This window comes from Camelina sativa, chromosome 11, assembly GCF_030686135.1.
Source record: "Camelina sativa cultivar CO46 ecotype springtype chromosome 11, ASM3068613v1".
Classification (NCBI taxonomy): Eukaryota; Viridiplantae; Streptophyta; class Magnoliopsida; order Brassicales; family Brassicaceae; genus Camelina; species Camelina sativa.
The window spans coordinates 14644072-14664737 of NC_141890.1; the positions used below are offsets into that span (position 1 = coordinate 14644072).

The 20666-nt window shown below is 33.1% G+C and overlaps 3 protein-coding genes across 3 annotated transcripts; all 3 read left to right on the forward strand.

Moving 5' to 3' along the window:
- Positions 1-59: 59 nt before the first annotated feature.
- Positions 60-2533, forward strand: LOC104723516 (uncharacterized). Its single transcript, XM_010441898.3, has 7 exons — positions 60-294; positions 446-529; positions 1612-1674; positions 1779-1826; positions 1948-2010; positions 2110-2172; positions 2330-2533. The coding sequence occupies exons 1-7, from the start codon at positions 157-159 to the stop codon at positions 2345-2347; spliced, it is 477 nt and encodes a 158-aa protein (XP_010440200.2). The 5' UTR covers positions 60-156; the 3' UTR covers positions 2348-2533.
- A 9320-nt stretch (positions 2534-11853) lies between these two features.
- LOC104732018 (AMSH-like ubiquitin thioesterase 3) lies at positions 11854-16282 on the forward strand. Its single transcript, XM_010441900.2, is given in 14 exon segments — positions 11854-12068; positions 12376-12440; positions 12535-12610; positions 12710-12904; positions 13011-13105; positions 13511-13616; positions 13750-13796; positions 13878-14205; positions 15132-15221; positions 15329-15391; positions 15489-15506; positions 15509-15563; positions 15669-15731; positions 15821-16282. Coding segments are annotated over 13 exon segments (1275 nt in total). The 5' UTR covers positions 11854-11969; the 3' UTR covers positions 15707-15731; positions 15821-16282.
- A 55-nt stretch (positions 16283-16337) lies between these two features.
- Positions 16338-20028, forward strand: LOC104723519 (importin subunit alpha-2). Its single transcript, XM_010441901.2, has 11 exons — positions 16338-16859; positions 16969-17065; positions 17162-17253; positions 17343-17474; positions 17581-17766; positions 17850-18013; positions 18113-18191; positions 18577-18705; positions 18850-18977; positions 19099-19473; positions 19622-20028. Exons 1-10 carry the CDS (start codon positions 16635-16637, stop codon positions 19469-19471), a joined length of 1605 nt encoding a protein of 534 aa, XP_010440203.2. The 5' UTR covers positions 16338-16634; the 3' UTR covers positions 19472-19473; positions 19622-20028.
- The last annotated feature ends 638 nt before the right edge of the window (positions 20029-20666 follow it).

A 20666-nucleotide genomic window follows, 5' to 3' on the forward strand; every position in this document is an offset into this window, starting at 1 on the left:
TCCATCTGTCTATACAAGAGACTATATATATACCAAAGTCTTACTAAATGAGATAAGTATAATAATATTAAGTTCATATAACTTTTAATTACCACCAAAAAATAAGATAATAAAAATATCTAAGAAGCTCACACACGTGTATGTTGCGCTTAGCCTATGTGCCTAACTACTACGCACGTGTGTACAGTATATAAGCTTGCCAAAACGCATATTCTTCTTCTTCTTTATCATCATCTGATCTCACCGTCTTTCTTTTTCATATATTTCGTCTTCCTCATCTTTCTCCTCTCTAAGGTCTCTCTCTCTCTCTCTCTCTCTCTCTCTCTCTCTCTCTCTCTCTCAACCTAATTATCTTCTTTTATAACTTAGATTACTTCCAAAATGCAGTTTTATTTTGATTATTTTACTTAATTGATTGTTTTGTTCTGTAAATTAATTTGATCAGAACCGAATAAGGAATTTGACAGAAGAAATGGCGACGGATTACAACAGAGCCGATGATTTCTTATTTTCTCAGCAACAACAAGAGGTAATTTTATTATATATCATTTTTATTCGGCGATTTTTTTTTTTTTCTCTGATTTCTTGATTTTTTTTAAGCCGGTACAATGTTTTAGGTAATTTTTATTTTATCTCTACCAAAAAAAAAATGTAATGTTATTTTATTTTAATATCTTAAAAAGGTAATTTTTATCTTATAAGGGTAGATAAGATATTAACGTTTTGATTTAAGGGTGAAATTGAATATTCGGTTAAGAATCACTCTTGAAAAAAAAATCTAAAGATGGTATTGAATCTGGGGTATCAAAAATGTAAATAATAATTTTATATGTTAATTCCATATTTTAAGAAATTTTTTTGACTACAAGTCTTAATTAATTTGATAATTATAAGTTTAAGGTCGGATTAGTAAGTCAACAAGTCAAAACATTTTTTTTATTGTGTGTGGTAAATTACCAAATACCAAACCTAATCGTCGGCAATTTAACGACCGCGTACACGTTTCTTTTCATCTTACTTCTACAATTCAAACATTGTTTCACATTTTCTAATCAAAATTAAAAAACTAAATACGTTTTACGACATTTTTTAATGAATGGTTGAACTTTTTTAATTTGTCGGATGCAAGATATTTCTTGTAGGAATACAATATTTGTTTCCCTTACATAAAATCTTATGATAAGATATTTTAATGTAACGGACGGTCGTAAACTATAAGCTCATCTTCAACTTTGAGAAACCCCCTTGGCGAAATCAACGGTTTACTGAATTGCCACGTAGTACGTTTGATGACACCTGTTCTCTATCCGGATTGATCCGGTCCATATGAAAAATGTCGATTTCGTTTTGGTCTGATGCATTTCCATTATGTTTTCTGTCCGATTGTTTTTTTTAACAACAATCGAAATAATCGGTTTAGCAAATTGAATCCTTTTTGTTAACCAATCGGTATTACGAAGCACTGGTATAGAAATTTGTTTTCCGGTTAAAGAATTGTCGGTAGGCGTTTCATGAATGACTCAAAGATGATCATTCTCTTTTTGCCTCTTTTAATCAAAGCTATGGACTTAAATTATTGAATTTTCGATTTGTTTTGGTGTTTGTCATTAGTCTACCACTGGTGCAAATAAATACGGAGGACTTGTGCCAAAGAAAAAGCCTCTTATCTCTAAGGTGAATCATCTTTAACTTTTAAGTAACCCGCTTATTTTCATATTTATTCGTATGATCGTTACTTGTTGTTAATTATTGATTAACAAACTTTAAATTCAATGCAGGATTACAAACGTGCTTTCTTTGATTCAGCAGATTGGGCTTTACACAAGGTATATATTATCAATTTATGCAATATATCTAACTGTAAATTAAATATTCATATTTCAATCTTTTTGACATGTTGAAAGCATTCTTGTAATGGTTTTTACTATATAATTGATATTTCCACAGCAAGAAGCAAGTATAGATGAGAGAACAATAGCGGCAATAGAAAATCTAAGACCCAAATTACAGGTAATAATGCTTAATTAAATCTACTTAGAGCAGTAATTGCATTTGGTTAATACTCTTAATTATTCAACTAAGTTTTGTTTCGTTGTAATTTATTTTCAGAGAACGCCTCGCAAGCAACTTCCCCCTAGAAGACCCACATGTGCATCTGGTCATGAGAGTTTGGTGAGAAAATAAGTTGATTTTAATTACTCACTTAACAAATCCTTATGTGTTTTTTTTTTTCGACAACTAATGTGTTTTCTTCATTTTCTCATTTGAGTAAATGTAAATGCAATTTTTTTAGAACAGATATTTATAAAAATTGTTTTAATAATTGCAGACAGAGTCGAGCTTTTAGGGTACAAGGAAAAGGGTTTTGATGCGGAAATGGAACGTGATTGGTTTGGTAGTGAGCCTGCCTACTCACGTGTTTCCTGTTTCCACTAAAACTTGTATGCACAGTTGTTCGGTTTTTTTCACTCTTGGTTCATAAAATACTTGTCGTTTCAATAAATATCGCAGACAATTGTTGCTGTTTCTTTTCTTTCTTTTCTTGTTTCTTCCATAACCATTCACAACATAAATGAGACAACACCACACAACAGTTGAAAACCAGTAACCTAGAAAGTACAAATCAATGATCATTTAAGTTTTAAATTATAACTCTTTAATTGTCTACATATATAGTTATCTGTTTTAGGTTAAGCCTAATACAACCATATTTATACACTCCATTAGCTAGTGATTGTGTTTCCACTAACCTATCTTAGCTTACTGCTTAACAAACATAACCCCATTCTATATGGGCATGTATGGCCCAACAATGGCCTCATTCTACTCGTTTGTTGATAAGTTTGAAATTCTTATTCGTGTCATCTCCTTGAGGAATTAATTAGTCATGTGAGCTATCAACAAGGACATTAACGATGCGGATGTGACCTTGTCAAGTGCAACCCACAAGACATTAACGATATCTTCCCATTCTATAAGCATTTTGTCATTTGATACACCGAGTCTCATTTCCTTTATGTATGATGGTTATTATGTGCCGGACAATCTAGTAGGAAATATGACAAAAAACCTCTTTGATGCTCATATGCCCGTCTGTTTAATGGAAGAGGATCTCGAGGCTCGAGATGATTGGTTAGAGGTGTAAAAACAGCTCATTTGCCAATCATATACAAAGAAAGTGGCCATATATATTTGATACTTTGTCTCGGGAGGACAAAGGTCGTTTGCTCACATCTTGTCCGATGAAGATGTTAGAGATAAGATTCAAGAGGGAACAATTAATGAAAGAGACGCACATGATAAATTAAGCATATTTCTTGGACTATTTTTTCGTGTTTGAAGGAGATGATGAATATCTACGTTAAAGAGAATGATCGTGAAGTGCATGGACATAATTTATCTTAGAGATGTTGGAACAGTACAACAACGAGCTATCAATTAGCGATATCAAGCTCATTGGATAAGAAGAGGACTGCAAAATGAAGTCATGAAATTTGACTTCGGTTCTTTTGTTTTATTTGGCTTAGAAAAACCGAATTCAGATGTGGTACATATACATAATCTGATCAGTTGGTCCAAGAAACACATTTTGGTAAAAAAACTGTAAGAAATTTTTAGACTTTTGTTCATATTCAAAAGTTTAAACTGTAAGAAATACGAATAAACAAGTCAACTCAAAAAGTAAACGACGAATCTAAAAAATTCTTACAGTTTTTTACCAAAATCAGAAAATTTCTCATAATCCCAAAGCAGAGTCTACCTCAGATTTTTGTATGTTCTTCATTTTTCTTAACCATTTAATAACGATATTTTTTTTTAACTTCTCACACTTGGTCCATCTTCATTTGTTAATGTCAGTGCCAAACACTATACGAAAAATAAATATTTGAAGTACAATAATTAAGTGTTTTTTTCCTGTTTTGAAAACGAATTTGAACAAAGAAAGTGTAGAAAGCATTGAAGCTATATATTAATATTGATCATGATCTCACCGACAAAGATTTTTTTTTTATGTAGAGTTTACTTGCCTCTTGTATGGTAACCATCTATTTTTTGTCAAACCGAAAATTATAATAATGAAAGCAATCCTAAAAAACTTTGATTCATAATTTTTAAACCTTAACAATTAATTTCACTTACAAAAAAAATTACAATTTAGAAAAGTAATCGGATCAATCAAAGAATATGTCGTCATGTTAATATTAAAGTGATGTTTTAGTAACTTTGGAAAAATAGCGTTGCAGTATTTAACCTTCTTGTACGTACAATAAGTTTTGAAAACGAATTTTAACAAAGAAAGTGTAGAAAGCATTGAAGATATATATTAATATTGATTATGACCTTACTGGCAAATATTTTTTTATGTAGAGTTTACTTGCCTATTGTATGGTAATCATCTACTTTTTGCTAATCCAAAAATTATAATAATGAAAGCAATCCTAAAACTTTGATTCAAAAATTTTAAACCTTAACAATTAATTTCACTTCCAAAAAAAAATACTATTTAGTAAATTAACCGGACCAATCAAAGAACATGATGTCATGTTAATATTAAAGTGTTGTTTTAGTAAAGTTGGAAAAATAGCCTTGCAGCATTTAATCTTCTTTGACGTACAGTAAGTTTTGAAAACGAATTTTAACAAAGAATGTGTAGAAAACATTTTTTTTGTCAACCAAACATTGTAAAAAAGAATTTTTTATTTATTTATTATACTTTAAACAAGAGTAAATAATTAACTATCAAAATACAGTAAATAGTTTTTCCTTTAATTTTTTTACGACACAAGTACAGTAAAGAGAGTATTGTCAACAGAGAGAACTTCAACAACAGAAAGGGGACTCATTAAGTCTCTCCTTATTTATTATTCTTCTCTCTTCATGGATATTACGAAGGAGGGAGAAGACGGTCAAATTCCTTTTTTAATTTCATTTAAGGCGTCGGACCTGCAAGTGGCTAATTTGTCGAATATGAGGCGACTAAGAGAGATGGTATGCGAAGAATATATAATGTCGTCTCGGGAAGAAGTGCAAAATGGAGATGTAAAGCCTTTTGTCCCAAAAAAAATATGAAATATTGGAGTTTAAATCGGGAATTAGAGTGAATTTGGTATAATTTCTGGTTAGTTTACTAAGCTAGTTGAGTTATAATTAAATCAAAGGGGTGGTCAATTAGTTTCGGTTTAATATAATTAAAGCAAAAAGTCCTATTTTTTTATGAGGATGACGCCTTCTTCTCTTTTGTGATTGTCGATACTGGTTGCTCAGAGACAGACATAGAGAGACATCTTGGTCGATTGTGAAGGAGAAGGAGAAAGAGATCATCAAAGCTTTGTGTTAGAGAGAAGGAGAAGGAGAGCTTTGTGTTAGAGAGAAGGAGAAAGAGCAAAATCGTTAGGATTTCGACGTATCAAATCGTACTCAAAGGTAACGAAATTTTGTAGAGTTATTCCTAAGCCTTTCATCGTCATTCTCCTTTTTACAGAAGTGGATTTGGATTTAAATTCGATAAGTTATTGGCAGTTTCGTGAGACACGTTTTCTCATATGCGAGTTAGACCATCGAGGATTGTAACTGAGATCGTGGTCTCTTCTGGTTTTTGATCGGTACGAGATTTTGTGGGAAGCTTTATGACGTCTATGGCTAGCGTTTAACCAAAGGGATTTGATAGTTAACGGTTGGTTTTTATTTTAGAGTTTTGTCTTTGAGACTGTTCTTTTTTATGTTTATGTCCAGTTTGCTAAGGTTGATTTTGGTTGTATGACTTGTTGTAGGACGTTTATGGACTGTTGCAGACGCAAGGAGAGTTTCTCCTGATTGTTTTTGTTTTTAGATTCACTTTGATAAGGTGAGCGATTAGGTTGTATAACTTGTTTTATCTGATGATGTGTAGGTGTGGTGTAGAGAATGTGTTATTGGATGTTCTGTTTAATGGCTGGTTTGTTATGTTTTATTTGTGGTTGTACTCTTGATTTGCTTGTGCGTATAACTCGTAGATGGGAGGATTATCTCACTCGGTATTTCTGGTAATACTCACGCATCTCATTGTGTTTGTGGTGAAGGTAATGTGTAGCGTGAAATCATGGCAATGAGGAAGAGGATGATTTAAGTTCTCGGTTGTATTATTGATTATGTTATTTTGTCATTGGAACTAGGATGCTAGTTTGGTTTATATGTTTTTGCTTGATGTTTACTTTATAATAATTTGAGTTAATTATGTCGGTTTATGGTTTGGGTTGTAATTAAATATTTGGAGTATTTAATTATATTATTATTATATATTTATGAAAGAAAAACGGGTCGAGTTGTTTCAGGAGACAAGTTGGCATTCTCTGTTTCTTGTGATATGTTGCTTTGTCTGATGTCAGCCTATGTTTCAAGCCACGAAGATTCATTTAAAGAGTTGTAACTGTGTTTGGTCCTAATAATATTTATTATCCCAAGTCTAATAGTTTTGGTCCTAATAATATTTATTATCCAAAGTCTAGTAACTAGTAATGGTAGAATTAGAATTCCGAAAAGTATTTGGTCTATATGTAACTGTTAGTAGAGTATTCATATTCAAGGATGCGCCAGTTTTCTACTGATATTATGGCTCTGAATGGTGATAGCAGATTTAGTAGTGCGGGACATGTAATTTGATAGTGCGGTACAAACTGCGGTATATGCAGGAGAAAAGTATTTATGGGACAAGTGCGGTTTATGTATAATAAGCGGGATTAAAAATGTTTGATTGGTGAAAAATTATTTGTGGTGCGGATTTCATATTATTTTATATATAATTGGTATAATTATGTATTATTTGTTTCTTCTGTATTGGTAAATACATATTTTTATACCTTAAATACCCAAAATGATCAATTTTTTTTACATTCATATTGTTAAATCAATTAAAGAGTTTGATCATAAAAAAATACAAAACATTAAAAAAAATAATCAATTACTTTGTTTTTCTCCTAACATATTTGTAATATTTCTGCTGTTTATATTTGTTTCAATCATTACATCTGCAAAATCATCATCTGAGAATTTACATCAGGGTTTTAGTTGAACTGTTTAATTTAACCGTATATAGTAAATTTTAAATTTTTAAGAAGTTTAAAATATTATAATTGATATAATCTGAGAAATTTGTGCGGTATACTGCAGATTATATACTAAATCACTAGAATTAACAAAATAGTACATTAGCAAAATTAATAATAAAATAGTACATGAATAAAAAATAAAAATAAAAATTTATCATGCGGTATATTACATAGCTTATATATAGCTCAATAATGTGATCTAAAAATCATAATCTAGTTATAAACTTATATATAGCTTAATTAAGAGAGATATATGTGATTTAAAAAGAGGTATATTACACCTATATACCTCTTTATAATTTGTATAGTCCACATTAAACCAAATTTTATAAGCCCTAATTACATTTTGAAGTCACCAAATGGTTCTACTCTTGGTTCGGTTTAACGCAATTGGAAATATATAACTTAATTAAATAATCAAAATAAAGATATGTACAACGTAATTCAAGTCGACCGCAGCTTAAAACATTATTCCACAAAGAAAGGTGGTCCATGTGTATAATTTGCTTCAAATACGCAATTTTTTTTTTGTTTTAAAGGGAAAAACGCCAAAAATTACTTAGTCTGTTGATTGGTGACCCACATGCGTTTTTTTTTTTTTTGTCAATTCTGTTTTTCTCTATGTCACCACTCACCCTCTTAGTCTGTTGATTGGTGACTCACATGCAGTTTTTTTTGTCAATTTCGTTTTTCTCTATATCACCACTCACCTTCGTAATATTTTTAGACTAGCTTGGTACTAAATATAGCTTATTTTTAACCGTTGAATATCACAGTTGGTTGAGGTAATGATTGAAGGTTTCAGAGTTGCCAAACGTTTCTCCAAAAGATTAGAAATGATCTTACAGAGAACAAACGTTAAAGTGACTTGTAATTTATAGTATAAAGGATTTGGCTTAAAAAATCCGAATTCATGGTTTTAATTATGGGTTTGTAACTTGTAAACATATACATACAGTGTCCAAATGGTGACAGCGGATTTGGTTGTGCGTGACAAACAATTTGGTTGTGCAGGAGAAATATATTTGCGGGACAAGTGCGGTTAGAAAAATTAAATAATACATAATAATTTATAGTTGGTGAAAGAATTACATGCGTTGCACAACTAAATTATTGAACGATGAAAAAATAACAAATAGTGCATATTACAAATTATAGATGAATATATTAATATTTTATATAGTTGTAAATTATTATTTGTTTTGGGTTTAAGAAAAACATTTTCATGCATTTATGAACTTTAAAAACCCAATTTATTAGAAGGAAAATTTTAATTATTTGAAATATATATTTTAAATCAAGTAAAATAAAAAATTATATGTTTATGTAAAGAAGTATATTATATATATGTGTATATCTACCCATATATTAAAGATTTTTTTTACAAATAAAAAAAATAAAAACCATACTTTAAACAGTTCTACCATCTTCTAATTTGATGCGGGTAGACCGCACCGCTTTCTGAAGATAAAAACAACCAAAATCTAGATATTTTTGTTATGTATATATTACGAGATTTTACTTAATATTATTATTTTCTAAATTAGTCCGGCGTATTAACACGAATATAAGAAAAATATGTGAAATTTTAAGTTGTACTCAAAATATTAATTTTATTTCATTTTTTTAAACAGGATTTAGAGTTCACACACTCCATATTTATTTAATTTTTTAATTTTTTTCTTTCTTATAATTTACAAATATGTTAAAACAAAGTTTTTGTATAACACATTACAAAATCTTTAATTGTTAAAATTGACACGTGCCGCGATCACATGAGTTACTAACTTTGAAAACCAAAGTTTATATCATAACATAATATTGAATACGCTATCAAATCATTCACCGATTGAAAAACTTAAAGAAAGTTACATTAGTTTCTTATTTTGATTATCTTGTTTTTCTTATATTATGTTAATCACTAATTTTAACACATGAAACATTTTTATACTTTAATCACTTTTCTATATAAATTTATTTTTACTATATGATTATAATAAATAACAATTGCATTTAAAATGCAAATATTTTCCTTATTAAATGCACATATTTTCGTATTGAAATTAGTAAATTAATAGATAACTTTCTTATTAGAATTAGTGATATAATAGATTACTTTTGGTTTTATATACATTTCAAAAATATTATTTGTAATCATTTTATTTTTTGGATTTCTTAATTTTCCTATAATTGTTATATAAATTTTCTTTTCACACATGTCAAAATATTATCGATATACTTGACACATGTCGCGATTATATGAATTACTAATTTTGAAATTTGAAAACTAAAGTTTATATAATAAGATAGGGAAAACTGTCGTTTAAACCATGAACTTTCAAATTTTGGCCATTTAAACCATAAACGTTATTGTAGGCCATTTAAAACATCACCTTTTGTTGACTAGCTTTTTTAAACATGAAATTTCATTGACCAAGCCAAAAAAGAAAATTCATGGTTTAAATGGCCAAAATTTGAAAATCCATGGTTTAAATAACATTTTCCCCTAATAAGATATTGTGTTAGTGTGTTTTTTGTTCAAATATGTGATATTTGTGTGATTGGTGTATTTTGTTTGATCCGTCCCGTAACAGTCGAATTTCGTCTCGCTTAACTGCCGCTACCATAATCTGATCACTTGGTCAAGAAACTAAAAGCAATTTAGAGGTTACTTAAAAATCATTCCATTTAGCGAGAGGGAGAGAGCTAGGGGAAGAGTTTGGTGAGAGAGCGAGAGTATATATGGAGGAAAAATTAAGAAGTCGGATATCATTTTCTTTTATGTAGAGTTTATTCCTCTGGTAGCATTTACACTCTGGGCAGTAAATTTTCGAAAGTGAAGTTTAACAACAAAAAAGTGTATAAACTAGAAAGCATTGAATATTAATATTGATGGCGGAGAGAGTATAGATGGAGAAGAAAGAAGTCGGATCTGTGTCATTTCCTTTTAAAAATACACACTATGTATCATACACTCAAGTTACGAGTAAGTGACCCTTAATCCAAAAATCTTGGGTAGGGAATATTTATGTAGAGTTACTTCTTATGGTAATCCACATTTGATTTGATCATGACTTCATCTACAAATATTTTTTTTATGTAGAGTTTACTTGCCTATGGTAATCATCTATTTTTTGCTAACCCGAAAATTATAATAATGAAAGCAATCCTTAAAAACTTTGATTCATAATTTTTAAACCTTAACAATTAATTTCACTTAAAAAAAATTTGCAATTTAGAAAAGTGATGTTTTAGTAACGTTGGAAAAATGGCCTTGCAGTATTTAATCTTCTCGTACGTACAGTAAGTTTTGAAAACGAATTTTTACAAAGAAAGTGTAGAAAGCATTGAAGCTATATATTAATATTGATCATGACCTCATCAGCAAATATTTTTTTGATGTAGAGTTTACTTGCCTATTGTATGGTAATCTTCTACTTTTTGCTAATCCAAAAATTATAATAATGAAAGCAATCCTAAAACTTTGATTCAAAAATTTTAAACCTTAACAATTAATTTCACTTACAAAAAAAGTTACTATTTAGAAAAGTAACCGGACCAATCAACGAATATGATGTCATGTTAATATTAAAAGTGTTGTTTTAGTAACGCTGGAAAAATAGCCTTGCAGCAGTTAATCTTCTTGTACGTACAGTAAGTTTTAAAAATAAATTTTATTTTTTTATTTATTATACTTTAAACAAGAGTGGAAAATAATTAATTATCAAAATACAGTGAATAGTTTTTCCTTTATTTTTTTTACAACACAAGTACAATAAATAGAGTATGGTCAACAGAGAGAACTTCAACAACAGAAAGGGGACTCATTCAAGTCTCTCCTTATTGATTATTCTTCACTCTTCAGGAGGGAGAAGACGGCTGAATTCCTTTTTTAATTTCATTTAAGGCGTTAGACCTGCAAGTGGCTAATTTGTGAGAGATGAGATGCGAAAAAAATATAATGTCTTCTCGGGAAGAAGTTTGCAAAACGGAGACAAGTTGGCATTATCTATCTGTTTCTTGTAAGACTATGTTCCAACAGAAGACGAAGATTCATATAAAGAAGTGTGTGTGGTCCTAATAATATTTATTATCCCATGTCAAATAGTTTGGTCCTAATAATATTTATTATCCCAAATCTAATAATTGGTAATGGTAGAATTAGAATTCCGAAAAGTGTTTGACCTATATGTAACTTTTGATAGAATATTCATATTCAAGGTCAAGGATGCCTCAGTTTTCTAGTGATATTCAAGGATGATCTTAATAATATTTATTATCCTCAGACTAACTTGGTACTAAATATAGCTTATTTTTACCGGTTGAACATCACAGTTGGTTTAAAAATATATATTTTTAACGGTTAAATATATTTAAAATTTTGTTCATATTCATAGATTATCCCTTAAACTTATATTAATTATGATTTTTATAGAAATTCATAGATTGTCTTTTGTTTTTTTTTTTTTTTTTTTGTCAAAAGATTGTCTTTTGTTTTTATTCATTTGTTAAAGTAGAATAAACTAAAATCTGATGTGACAAAATTTAACTGGCCAAATGACTTGTAATTTATAGTATAAAGGATTTGACTTAAAAAAAATCCGAATTCAGATGTTGTTTTAATTATGGGTTGTTGTAACTTGTAAACATATACATAATCTGATCAGTTGGTCCAAGCAATTTAGAGGTTACTTTAAAATCATTCCATTTAGCTAACTCCAATTATACCCCTAAGACTCTGATTTTAAAGTAAAACTTTGGTTTGGTAATCATGACGACATTGGTTTCTTAAAACGACACAGTTTTCGATTCCTCTCCTCTTTTACATTTTCCTCAGCGCCATTGATCCGTTCGATCTCTCGAAACTCAGATGATACGGTGAAGATGAAGATTGATCTGAATAAGGTTGCTCGTAAGATCGAGGTGGATAATCGTATTCCTCTCCGTAATTACTACCGCATCGCCGATAATCTCCTCCGACAGGTCTGTTCCCGATATCGCAACGAATCTCAATCTCAAATTCATATGAAGCGTTTCTAGTATTTGATTTTCACGCTACTAGTTTAGGAAGTGATCGATTTGAGAGTTTAGTCTATCAATTAGAGATTTTTTTTGGAGTTTATTGGAACAGTGTTCGATTTCTAGTTATCGTAGTAAACCTAATCGGCTACTTCCAGTTGTATAATTTAGCTACTTGTAATAAAGCAGTTGAATTCATTGGCCTGTTGTGTGGGTTTTGATGGTTCACATCTCTGAGAAGATTTTAACATGTTTTTGAACATTGCTTCAGGCCAGCATATATCGCGATGAGAAGAATGTTGTGGATTTGTATATCATGCTTCTTAGATATTCAAGGTGAGGAGAAAAAGTATCACTATAAGTATTCATTTGTATTTTTTCCAATCAAGAGCTTACAAGTTTTTGTTCTTTTTTTTTTTGTTTTCTGCAGTTTGATTTCTGAAACAATTCCATTCCATCGAGATTACCAGGCATGGCTTCCACAAGAAAGACTTGGGAGTAGGAAGGTCAGGTATTTCTGTTTTATCCTTTCAAAAATGTTGTTTGGTGTATACCATACATAGTAGTGTCCTCAGATGTGGTTTTTTTTCTCTTTTGTACAACAGAGGTTGCGTGCTGTAATCAATGAGCTCGAGTCTCTGAAACCGGAATTTAACCGGCTAGTGGATAAGCTAAACAGAACTGAGGAGGAATCTCACAGGGTTGGAAATGATCTCCCGATTGTATCATATAGTTCAGATGCTGTTGAATGGCCTCCTTCCCACAAAGCTTCATCATACTCCAGTCCTGATATGAACAAGGTCTAAGACTTTGGCATTTGCATCTTGATATAATCCATGTTCCCAAAACTTCAAGCTTTCGTACCAGCATTTCCTTTAATTTTTTTTCATTTTTCCATGGATACAGGCAGCCTTGCCGACATCTCAACCATCCTGGACGTATAACAGTAATCTAACTTCATCTTCAAATCGTACACAGATTGATCAGCAATTCCAGAAGCTGTGAGTATCTCCCCTTAGTATAGTTGTCACTTGTCAGTAATTCTCTTTAATAGGAATTCAACACCGTAAGTTCTCTGAACATTTGGAAACCCTGAGAAATAGGGATATGCGATCCCATATAAGTCACTGGTTTCCTTGCTTTAGCTCTGTCTTTTTCTGTGATCACCATAAAATCTGTTTAGGTCATTTCTTACTAGGAAAATTGCCAATCTGATGTACTACTGCTAATGCTGTTTGGCTTTTCTGTTCATGGAATCATGTTTGAAGATAGTTGTTGTTGTGTTTTGTAGAATTATCTTTAGTTTCAAAGTATCGAAACAAGAAATAGGTATATGAGACTCAAGTGCTTGTCCATATAAATCCGCGATGATCATTGAGATTTTGATTTTGCTCCTGTACCTGCAGATCATTTGATTTTCTGCCTCCAAACCAAGCAACCTTGTCTAGACATTCATTTCTAGGTCCAAATGGTCTTAAAAGTCAGTGGGTTGCTCCCAAGTCGGAGATAAAGGTAACAGTATCTGATCATTTTTATCTTGCCCACATTTTCTCACTCTTTCTTTTTCTTCTTGGTCCAATCCTATGTTAAAGTCTTTTTAGTTCTGAAGGAGCTGAGAAAAATACTATTGTCTATGGAATGACAGGTACAATATCCGAGTAATACCGACTGGGGTTCTGCTGAAAATTCAGGGTAAGTACTTATCATATGTTGCCTTTTGTAGTATTACTTTTTGAATTCATGGTTGGTAACTTACTCCAAGGGTTTCTACAGTTTGATTGACACTGGACTGAGCGGTTCCGCAGCATCACTTAATGGTGATTCTCAAGAGATTGCCACGCTGAACTCTGTACTCTCCTTAGATGATGGTCGATGGCAGCGTCATTCTGAGGCAGTAAATTCCCAGTTTATTAGTGACGCAACTGAAGACCCCTTTCAGTTTGTTGGTATGAAGCAACCTTCCCCTCCTCCTGTGCTTGCCCAAGTGCATCAAGAACTAGCCCAAATTTGCCCATCTAAAGTTGCTGATCCTAGACCAGGACCTGCAATTCCTTCTTTAGAAGCAAAAGACGGCAGTAATGCTTATCAGCATTTGCATGTTGTAAGTTCCAGCTATCTGTTCTTTTATTTTTGTGCAATTCCCATCAATTCAATAGTTTTTTGTGAGTGCAAAATAGAAAATCTGAGACGATAGCTAGGGGTGGGCAAAAAAACCGAAATCCAAAAAACCAAACCGAAATAAATGGTTTGGTTTGGTTATGGTTAAGTCTAAAAATCCGTTTGGTTTTTATTTTAATTAACCATTTGGTTTAGGTTTGGTCTGGTTAAAAACCGTAAAACCGAATGGTTTTTTGGTTTTTTATAAAAATTTAGGATAATTAGATATAATTAGTTTCTCCAACTTATAAATTTATATTGGGTTTATAGTTATTGATCTCCAAGTTTTTTTTTTGTTTTTTTTTTTCTGGTTTTCTTTTTCAATAGCCTTTATTTTTTAAAAGTTTAAATTTAATTAAGTATTTGGGTTTACAAAACTATATTTGGATTCTATTTTTTTGAATTATGTTTAGGTTTTAATTTTATGCTTATTTTTTAGTTATGTATCAACTATCTATTTTTTAAAGTATGGAATAACCATTAAAAACCGAGACCAAACCAAAACCAAACCAAACCGTTATACGTATGGTTTTTATATGGTTTCATTTTTTATAAAACCGAAAAACCATAAACCGAAAAAACCGAACCGTAACCAAACCGAATTACATATGATTTCTATATGGTTCAATTTTTATAAAACCAAAAAAACCGTAAACTGAAAAAACCAAACCGAAACCAAACCGAAAAACCGAAGGCCCAGTCGATAGCCCATTGATAGCCCTTTTGAACATTTGGAAAATATGCTTTATATTAAAGTATTAGATTTATGTCCATTACATCTTATGAAGAGCTTGCCAGAATTGGTGCAGGAAATATTAATCTTTTTGGTTTTTTACTAATGTCGTCTCCCTTTATTTAAATTTTCTGAAGCCGGTGCGCATAATGGATGATTTCCTAAGGCTAGCTCGGTCAAACACAGAAAGGAATTTAGAAACTTGTGGAGTACTTGCTGGCTCTCTGGTACGTTGATGGAAACCCTTGCATGTATATTATTTTATTCAAATTTCATGATCAGCTGAAATCATCTTGTCATCACTTATATTCTGTCTGTTTTTCCCTTTTTGCAGAAAAACAGGGTTTTTCATATCACTACTCTCATAATCCCAAAGCAGGAGTCTACCTCAGATTCTGTATGTTCTTCATTTTTCTTAACTATTTAATAACGATCTTTTAAATTCTCCCTGAGATTCTTCTCACACTTGGTCCATCTTCATTTGTTAATGACAGTGCCAAACACTAAACGAAGAAGAAATATTCGAAGTACAGGACAGGCTCTCTCTATTTCCCTTGGGTTGGATTCATGTAAGTTCTCTCACCCTAACGACAAGATCTTCCATTTCCGGATGGTGACTTACCACTAGTTGATAAGCTTATCGATTCTTCTGGCTAATTACATTTTGGTTTCAGACACACCCTACACAAACTTGCTTCATGTCATCAGTTGATCTCCACACACACTACTCGTATCAGGTATAACAAACTCCCCCTTTCAATTATCATATGTTAATCACTTATGATGCGACTATAAGTCAGACCGTTATCTATATCTATTGTCCTAGATAATGCTACCGGAGGCAGTTGCAATTGTCATGGCACCAACAGACGAATCAACACCTCACGGAATATTCCATCTCTCAGATCCATCAGGCGTATCAGTGATACGTAACTGCCAACAACGAGGCTTCCACCCGCACGAAGAATCAGAAGACGGTAACCCAATCTACGAACATTGCTCACACGTCTTCCTCAACGCTAAACTCAAATACGAAGTCCTTGACCTCCGCTAAAACCAACAACCCTCGTCACCATGTTTTTTATTTTTCCTTAAAAGAGTCTTTAACATTTATAAAAACACCTCAGAGATCAGATGTCTCGGCCGTACATATTATATATGTGTAGTATCTTCTTAAAACTTGGCTGAGAGCCTTCTTGTGTGACGATGATTGTGTTTTATCTAAAACGAATATACCTGAACATTCGTATGTACCACTTCATTTCACATATAGTCAAATTTGCCAAAACTGTAATTTCCTATGATATCACATTTTAAATTTAACTATAACGAATAAACAAGTCAACTCCAAAAGTAAACGACGAATCTAAAAATTTCTTAAAGATTTTTACCAAAATGTGTTTGTAAAGCCAAACGAAACTCTCACTTCAAATTCTCTGTGACTCTTTTTTTCCTCTTTTTTCTCGTTCCCCTCTACTTCGTCTAGGGTTTATCCTCTATCTGTCCGCCGATTCCTATACATACACTTTTTGATATTTATATATATATATATATACTCTCTCCACTCGCCCTGGCTTTCATTTCATTCACCGGCACGAAGCAAAGAAAGAGATTTAGCAGTATCCACCACCACTACCACCATGTCTTTGAGACCTAACGCTAAGACTGAGGTTCGCCGGAACCGCTACAAAGTGGCGGTTGATGCTGAAGAAGGACGGCGGAGGAGAGAGGACAACATGGTTGAGATCCGTAAGAGTAAGCGTGAGGAAAGCTTACAGAAGAAGCGTCGCGAAGGTCTTCAAGCTAATCAGTTACCTCAATTCGCTCCTTCTTCTGTTCCTGCTTCATCTACTGTTGAGAAGAAGGTATATTTTTGTAGGGATCTGGAATCGATTTTGAGGATTTGTACTGTGTTTGTAACTGATTAGATCGATTCGGATTTTGATTTTTGATTTTGGTTTTTTTTTGGTAAAGTTGGAGAGTTTGCCTTCTATGGTTGGAGGTGTGTTGTCTGAGGATAGAGGCTTACAGCTTGAAGCCACTACTCAGTTCAGGAAATTGCTTTCTATTGGTAATTTTTGCTATATTTGCATGGTTATTTTTTATATATGTTTGTATTCGATTTGGCAATTTCTTGAAATGAATCGATGGTTTTGAACTTTGGCAGAGCGTAGTCCTCCAATTGAAGAGGTTATTGATGCTGGTGTTGTTCCTCGCTTTGTGGAGTTTCTCACCAGAGAGGATTATCCACAGCTTCAGGTTCGGTGGATCCGTTATGTATCCGTCTTGTCATATTTGCTAGAATTATCATCTGGTACTGAATACTCTGTGTGTGTGTGTGGTTTCAGTTTGAGGCTGCTTGGGCATTGACAAACATTGCTTCTGGGACTTCAGAGAATACAAAGGTGGTCATTGAACATGGTGCTGTTCCGATTTTTGTTCAACTGTTGGCTTCTCAAAGTGATGATGTCCGTGAGCAGGTAAGATATGCGTCTATGGTCTTTTCTCACGCCGGAGTCAACTTTTGTTTGTTTCCGGGAGCAAGCATGTTCTAAACTTTATTTCCTTGATCTGTTCATGTGTAAGGCTGTTTGGGCATTAGGAAATGTTGCTGGTGATTCTCCACGGTGCAGAGATCTTGTCCTTGGTCAGGGAGCTTTGATACCACTGCTCTCTCAGTTGAATGAGCATGCTAAACTCTCAATGCTGAGAAATGCTACTTGGACCCTCTCAAACTTCTGCAGGGGAAAGCCACAGCCTCCCTTTGACCAGGTTTGTCTCTTCATTCCACTCTTAATCGCTTCTCAAAGATCAAGGAATTTTTCTTTTTAATATCTGTGATCTCTTAATAACAGGTCCGTCCAGCACTTCCAGCTCTTGAACGCCTGATTCATTCGACTGATGAGGAAGTGTTAACGGATGCGTGCTGGGCTCTCTCTTACCTTTCCGATGGCACAAATGACAAGATCCAATCCGTCATTGAGGCAGGTGTTGTTCCTCGACTCGTCGAGCTTCTCCAGTGAGTTTCAAGTCCCAAGAGTTCATTGTTTGTTTGTTTGTATAATGAATGTTATGTGTTAACTGTTAATGAATATTATCAAATTTTATTTTGTTGTAGGCACCCATCACCATCTGTGCTTATTCCTGCGCTTCGTACTATTGGTAACATTGTCACTGGAGATGATCTGCAAACACAGGTATGTTTGTTCTTCTACAGTGTTGTTCGTTCCTATTATCCAGGATACATAGTCCAATGTTGATGGGAATAATGAAACACCAATGGCTTAGAAAGCTGAATCTGAACTTGTTGATATGATATTTGGTTGTCATAAGTTATTAAGTAGCTTCTGATCAAATTTGATTGCCCTGCGAATTTTAGGTGATATCTGGAATGGGATTTGTCGTATATTCGTAGATTTTGTTTTCCCCAGTTGCCCTAGTTATTTCTATGATACCTAATGTCCCTTGTGGATAGTCATCTAGATGTAAAATGCTATCAAAAAATCTCAAACATTTACTATTTCTCACTTATATCTCTTTCTTCTTTGGTTGGTTTTGAGCTGATGAATTTATTTTTTGCAGTGTGTAATTAGTCATGGTGCACTCCTTAGCCTTTTGAGCCTTCTGACTCACAATCATAAGAAGAGCATAAAGAAGGAAGCTTGCTGGACAATCTCAAATATCACTGCTGGAAACAGGGACCAAATTCAGGTGAACATTTTCTGAAATTGTTGTTTTTGTTCAGCTTATCAGTTTCTAAAACTGTCGATCGATCCCATGTTTCAGAAGCCTTTTGTTGTTTTAAAAAAGTTGTTATGTGTTTTATGCTCGCTAAATATTCTTTTGGTAATGCAGGCTGTATGTGAAGCTGGTTTGATTTGCCCTCTTGTTAATCTGCTTCAAAATGCGGAGTTTGATATAAAGAAAGAAGCTGCATGGGCAGTATCAAATGCCACTTCGGGTGGTTCTCCTGACCAAATCAAGTAAGATTATCCTGACCAAACTTTATAAACCCTTCTCCCAGAATAATGAAACACCACCTTTGAAATCTTTGCTTGCTCTCTTTCGAACGGTCAATTATATTCCTCCCTTTTGTGTTTTAAGGTACATGGTGGACCAGGGAGTTGTGAAACCACTGTGTGATCTTTTGGTGTGCCCTGATCCAAGGATCATCACTGTATGTCTGGAAGGATTGGAGAACATACTGAAAGTCGGGGAAGCTGAAAAGGTCACAGGAAATACCGGGGATGTAAACTTTTATGCACAGTTGATCGATGATGCTGAGGGATTAGAAAAGATTGAGAATCTGCAGAGTCATGACAACAGCGAAATCTATGAAAAGGCAGTGAAGATTCTTGAAACATACTGGTTGGAAGAGGAGGATGAAACTTTACCACCAGGTGATGCCGCTGCACAAGGCTTCCAGTTTGGAGGTACTGATGCTGCCATACCACCAGGTGGATTCAACTTCAAGTGAAGGTAAAAAGAAAACTCATAACTTGGGAACTATTTAGTCCTGTCCAGATGTCTGAGCATTTGAAGCCTAGACTAGGAAGCCAGAGTAAAGTAAATCTGTGGCTTTGTGTCTTACTTGTGTAAATCTGTGAGTCTGGTTTTGTTTCAACAGGAGCTGAGCATGATGAGTCTGAAGAGTCGAAGCAGCTTATTAAAGAGTTTGGGGGGCACTGGTTGAAAAGGGTCTGATTAGAGAGTCTGGTCTTGTGTGTAAAAGTCAGATGGGGGTGCCTTAAGTCTGGCCTGGTCTGGTCTGGTCTGGTCAGATTCTGTGTCAGTGGTTGGTGGGTTTGAGTCATCAAATAAACTTTGTTGTGGGGGGGGGGGGGGGGGGGGGGGGGGAGTTGGGTAGGAGTCATCAAAGGGTAATTTATTTTTATATAAGGGGAAATTTGGGAGAAGGGTTTATAAAGTTTTTTAAAAAGTGTGATGAGAAGAAATGTGTCCTCTCTGGGTTTTGTTACATTTTGTACTACACAACACTGCAAAGTCAAACATAAAAAAGTTGGTCAAACTTCATTTGGTCTTGTGGGTGACATAAAAAAGCCCAATTGGTTTGCCTCTTTTATTTGTTTTTTTAATCTGTTTGAGTGCGGTCCAGGTCATTTTGGGCTATGGTCTGCATATGCACGCGTATCCATATTAAAAACATATGTCCATAAATCGATGCTATTAATGGTTATCGTCAATTTCAAGTAGGGTTTTCAATTATAAAAAGAAATCTTAATGTTTTAGTGCGTAGGTAGCTTTGAACCAAAAATATCTAGATACACAAAATCGATTACACAAATTTGAAGAGATGAATTTCCCCCCCCCCCCCCACCAAAAAAAAGAGGTTTAAAGAGTATTAATTTAAAAACATATAACAACAATTTAAAAAAAAACATTCTCATAATTCTTGATAAATTGTGAAAAGTTTACACAAAAATATCTAAAAGATAGCGAGTAAAAAAAAAGTGCATGCATGCTCTAAGCCCAATTTAAGAAACTCAACGTGGCATACAATCGAACTACTAAAACAGAAACAAGCAATTCAAGTAACATTTTGTGCGCCAGCTTTTGAAAAAAATTCAAATTTTGGTACCAAGAAGATAGATACCAAAAATCTCTCCTTGGATTGTTGATGTTACTAATTTAATTGGTAAGTAACAAAGCTG

Coding starts and splice junctions, on each gene's coding strand:
- LOC104723519 (XM_010441901.2), top strand. CDS start 16,635: ATGTCTTTGAGACCTAACGCTAAGACTGAGGTTCGCCGGAACCGCTAC. Junction 17,066..17,161: donor CAGGAAATTGCTTTCTATTG/GTAATTTTTGCT, acceptor GAACTTTGGCAG/AGCGTAGTCCTCCAATTGAA. Junction 18,192..18,576: donor GAGATGATCTGCAAACACAG/GTATGTTTGTTC, acceptor TATTTTTTGCAG/TGTGTAATTAGTCATGGTGC.
- LOC104723516 (XM_010441898.3), top strand. CDS start 157: ATGTGCCTAACTACTACGCACGTGTGTACAGTATATAAGCTTGCCAAA. Junction 295..445: donor TCATCTTTCTCCTCTCTAAG/GTCTCTCTCTCT, acceptor TAATTTGATCAG/AACCGAATAAGGAATTTGAC. Junction 2,011..2,109: donor ATCTAAGACCCAAATTACAG/GTAATAATGCTT, acceptor ATTTATTTTCAG/AGAACGCCTCGCAAGCAACT.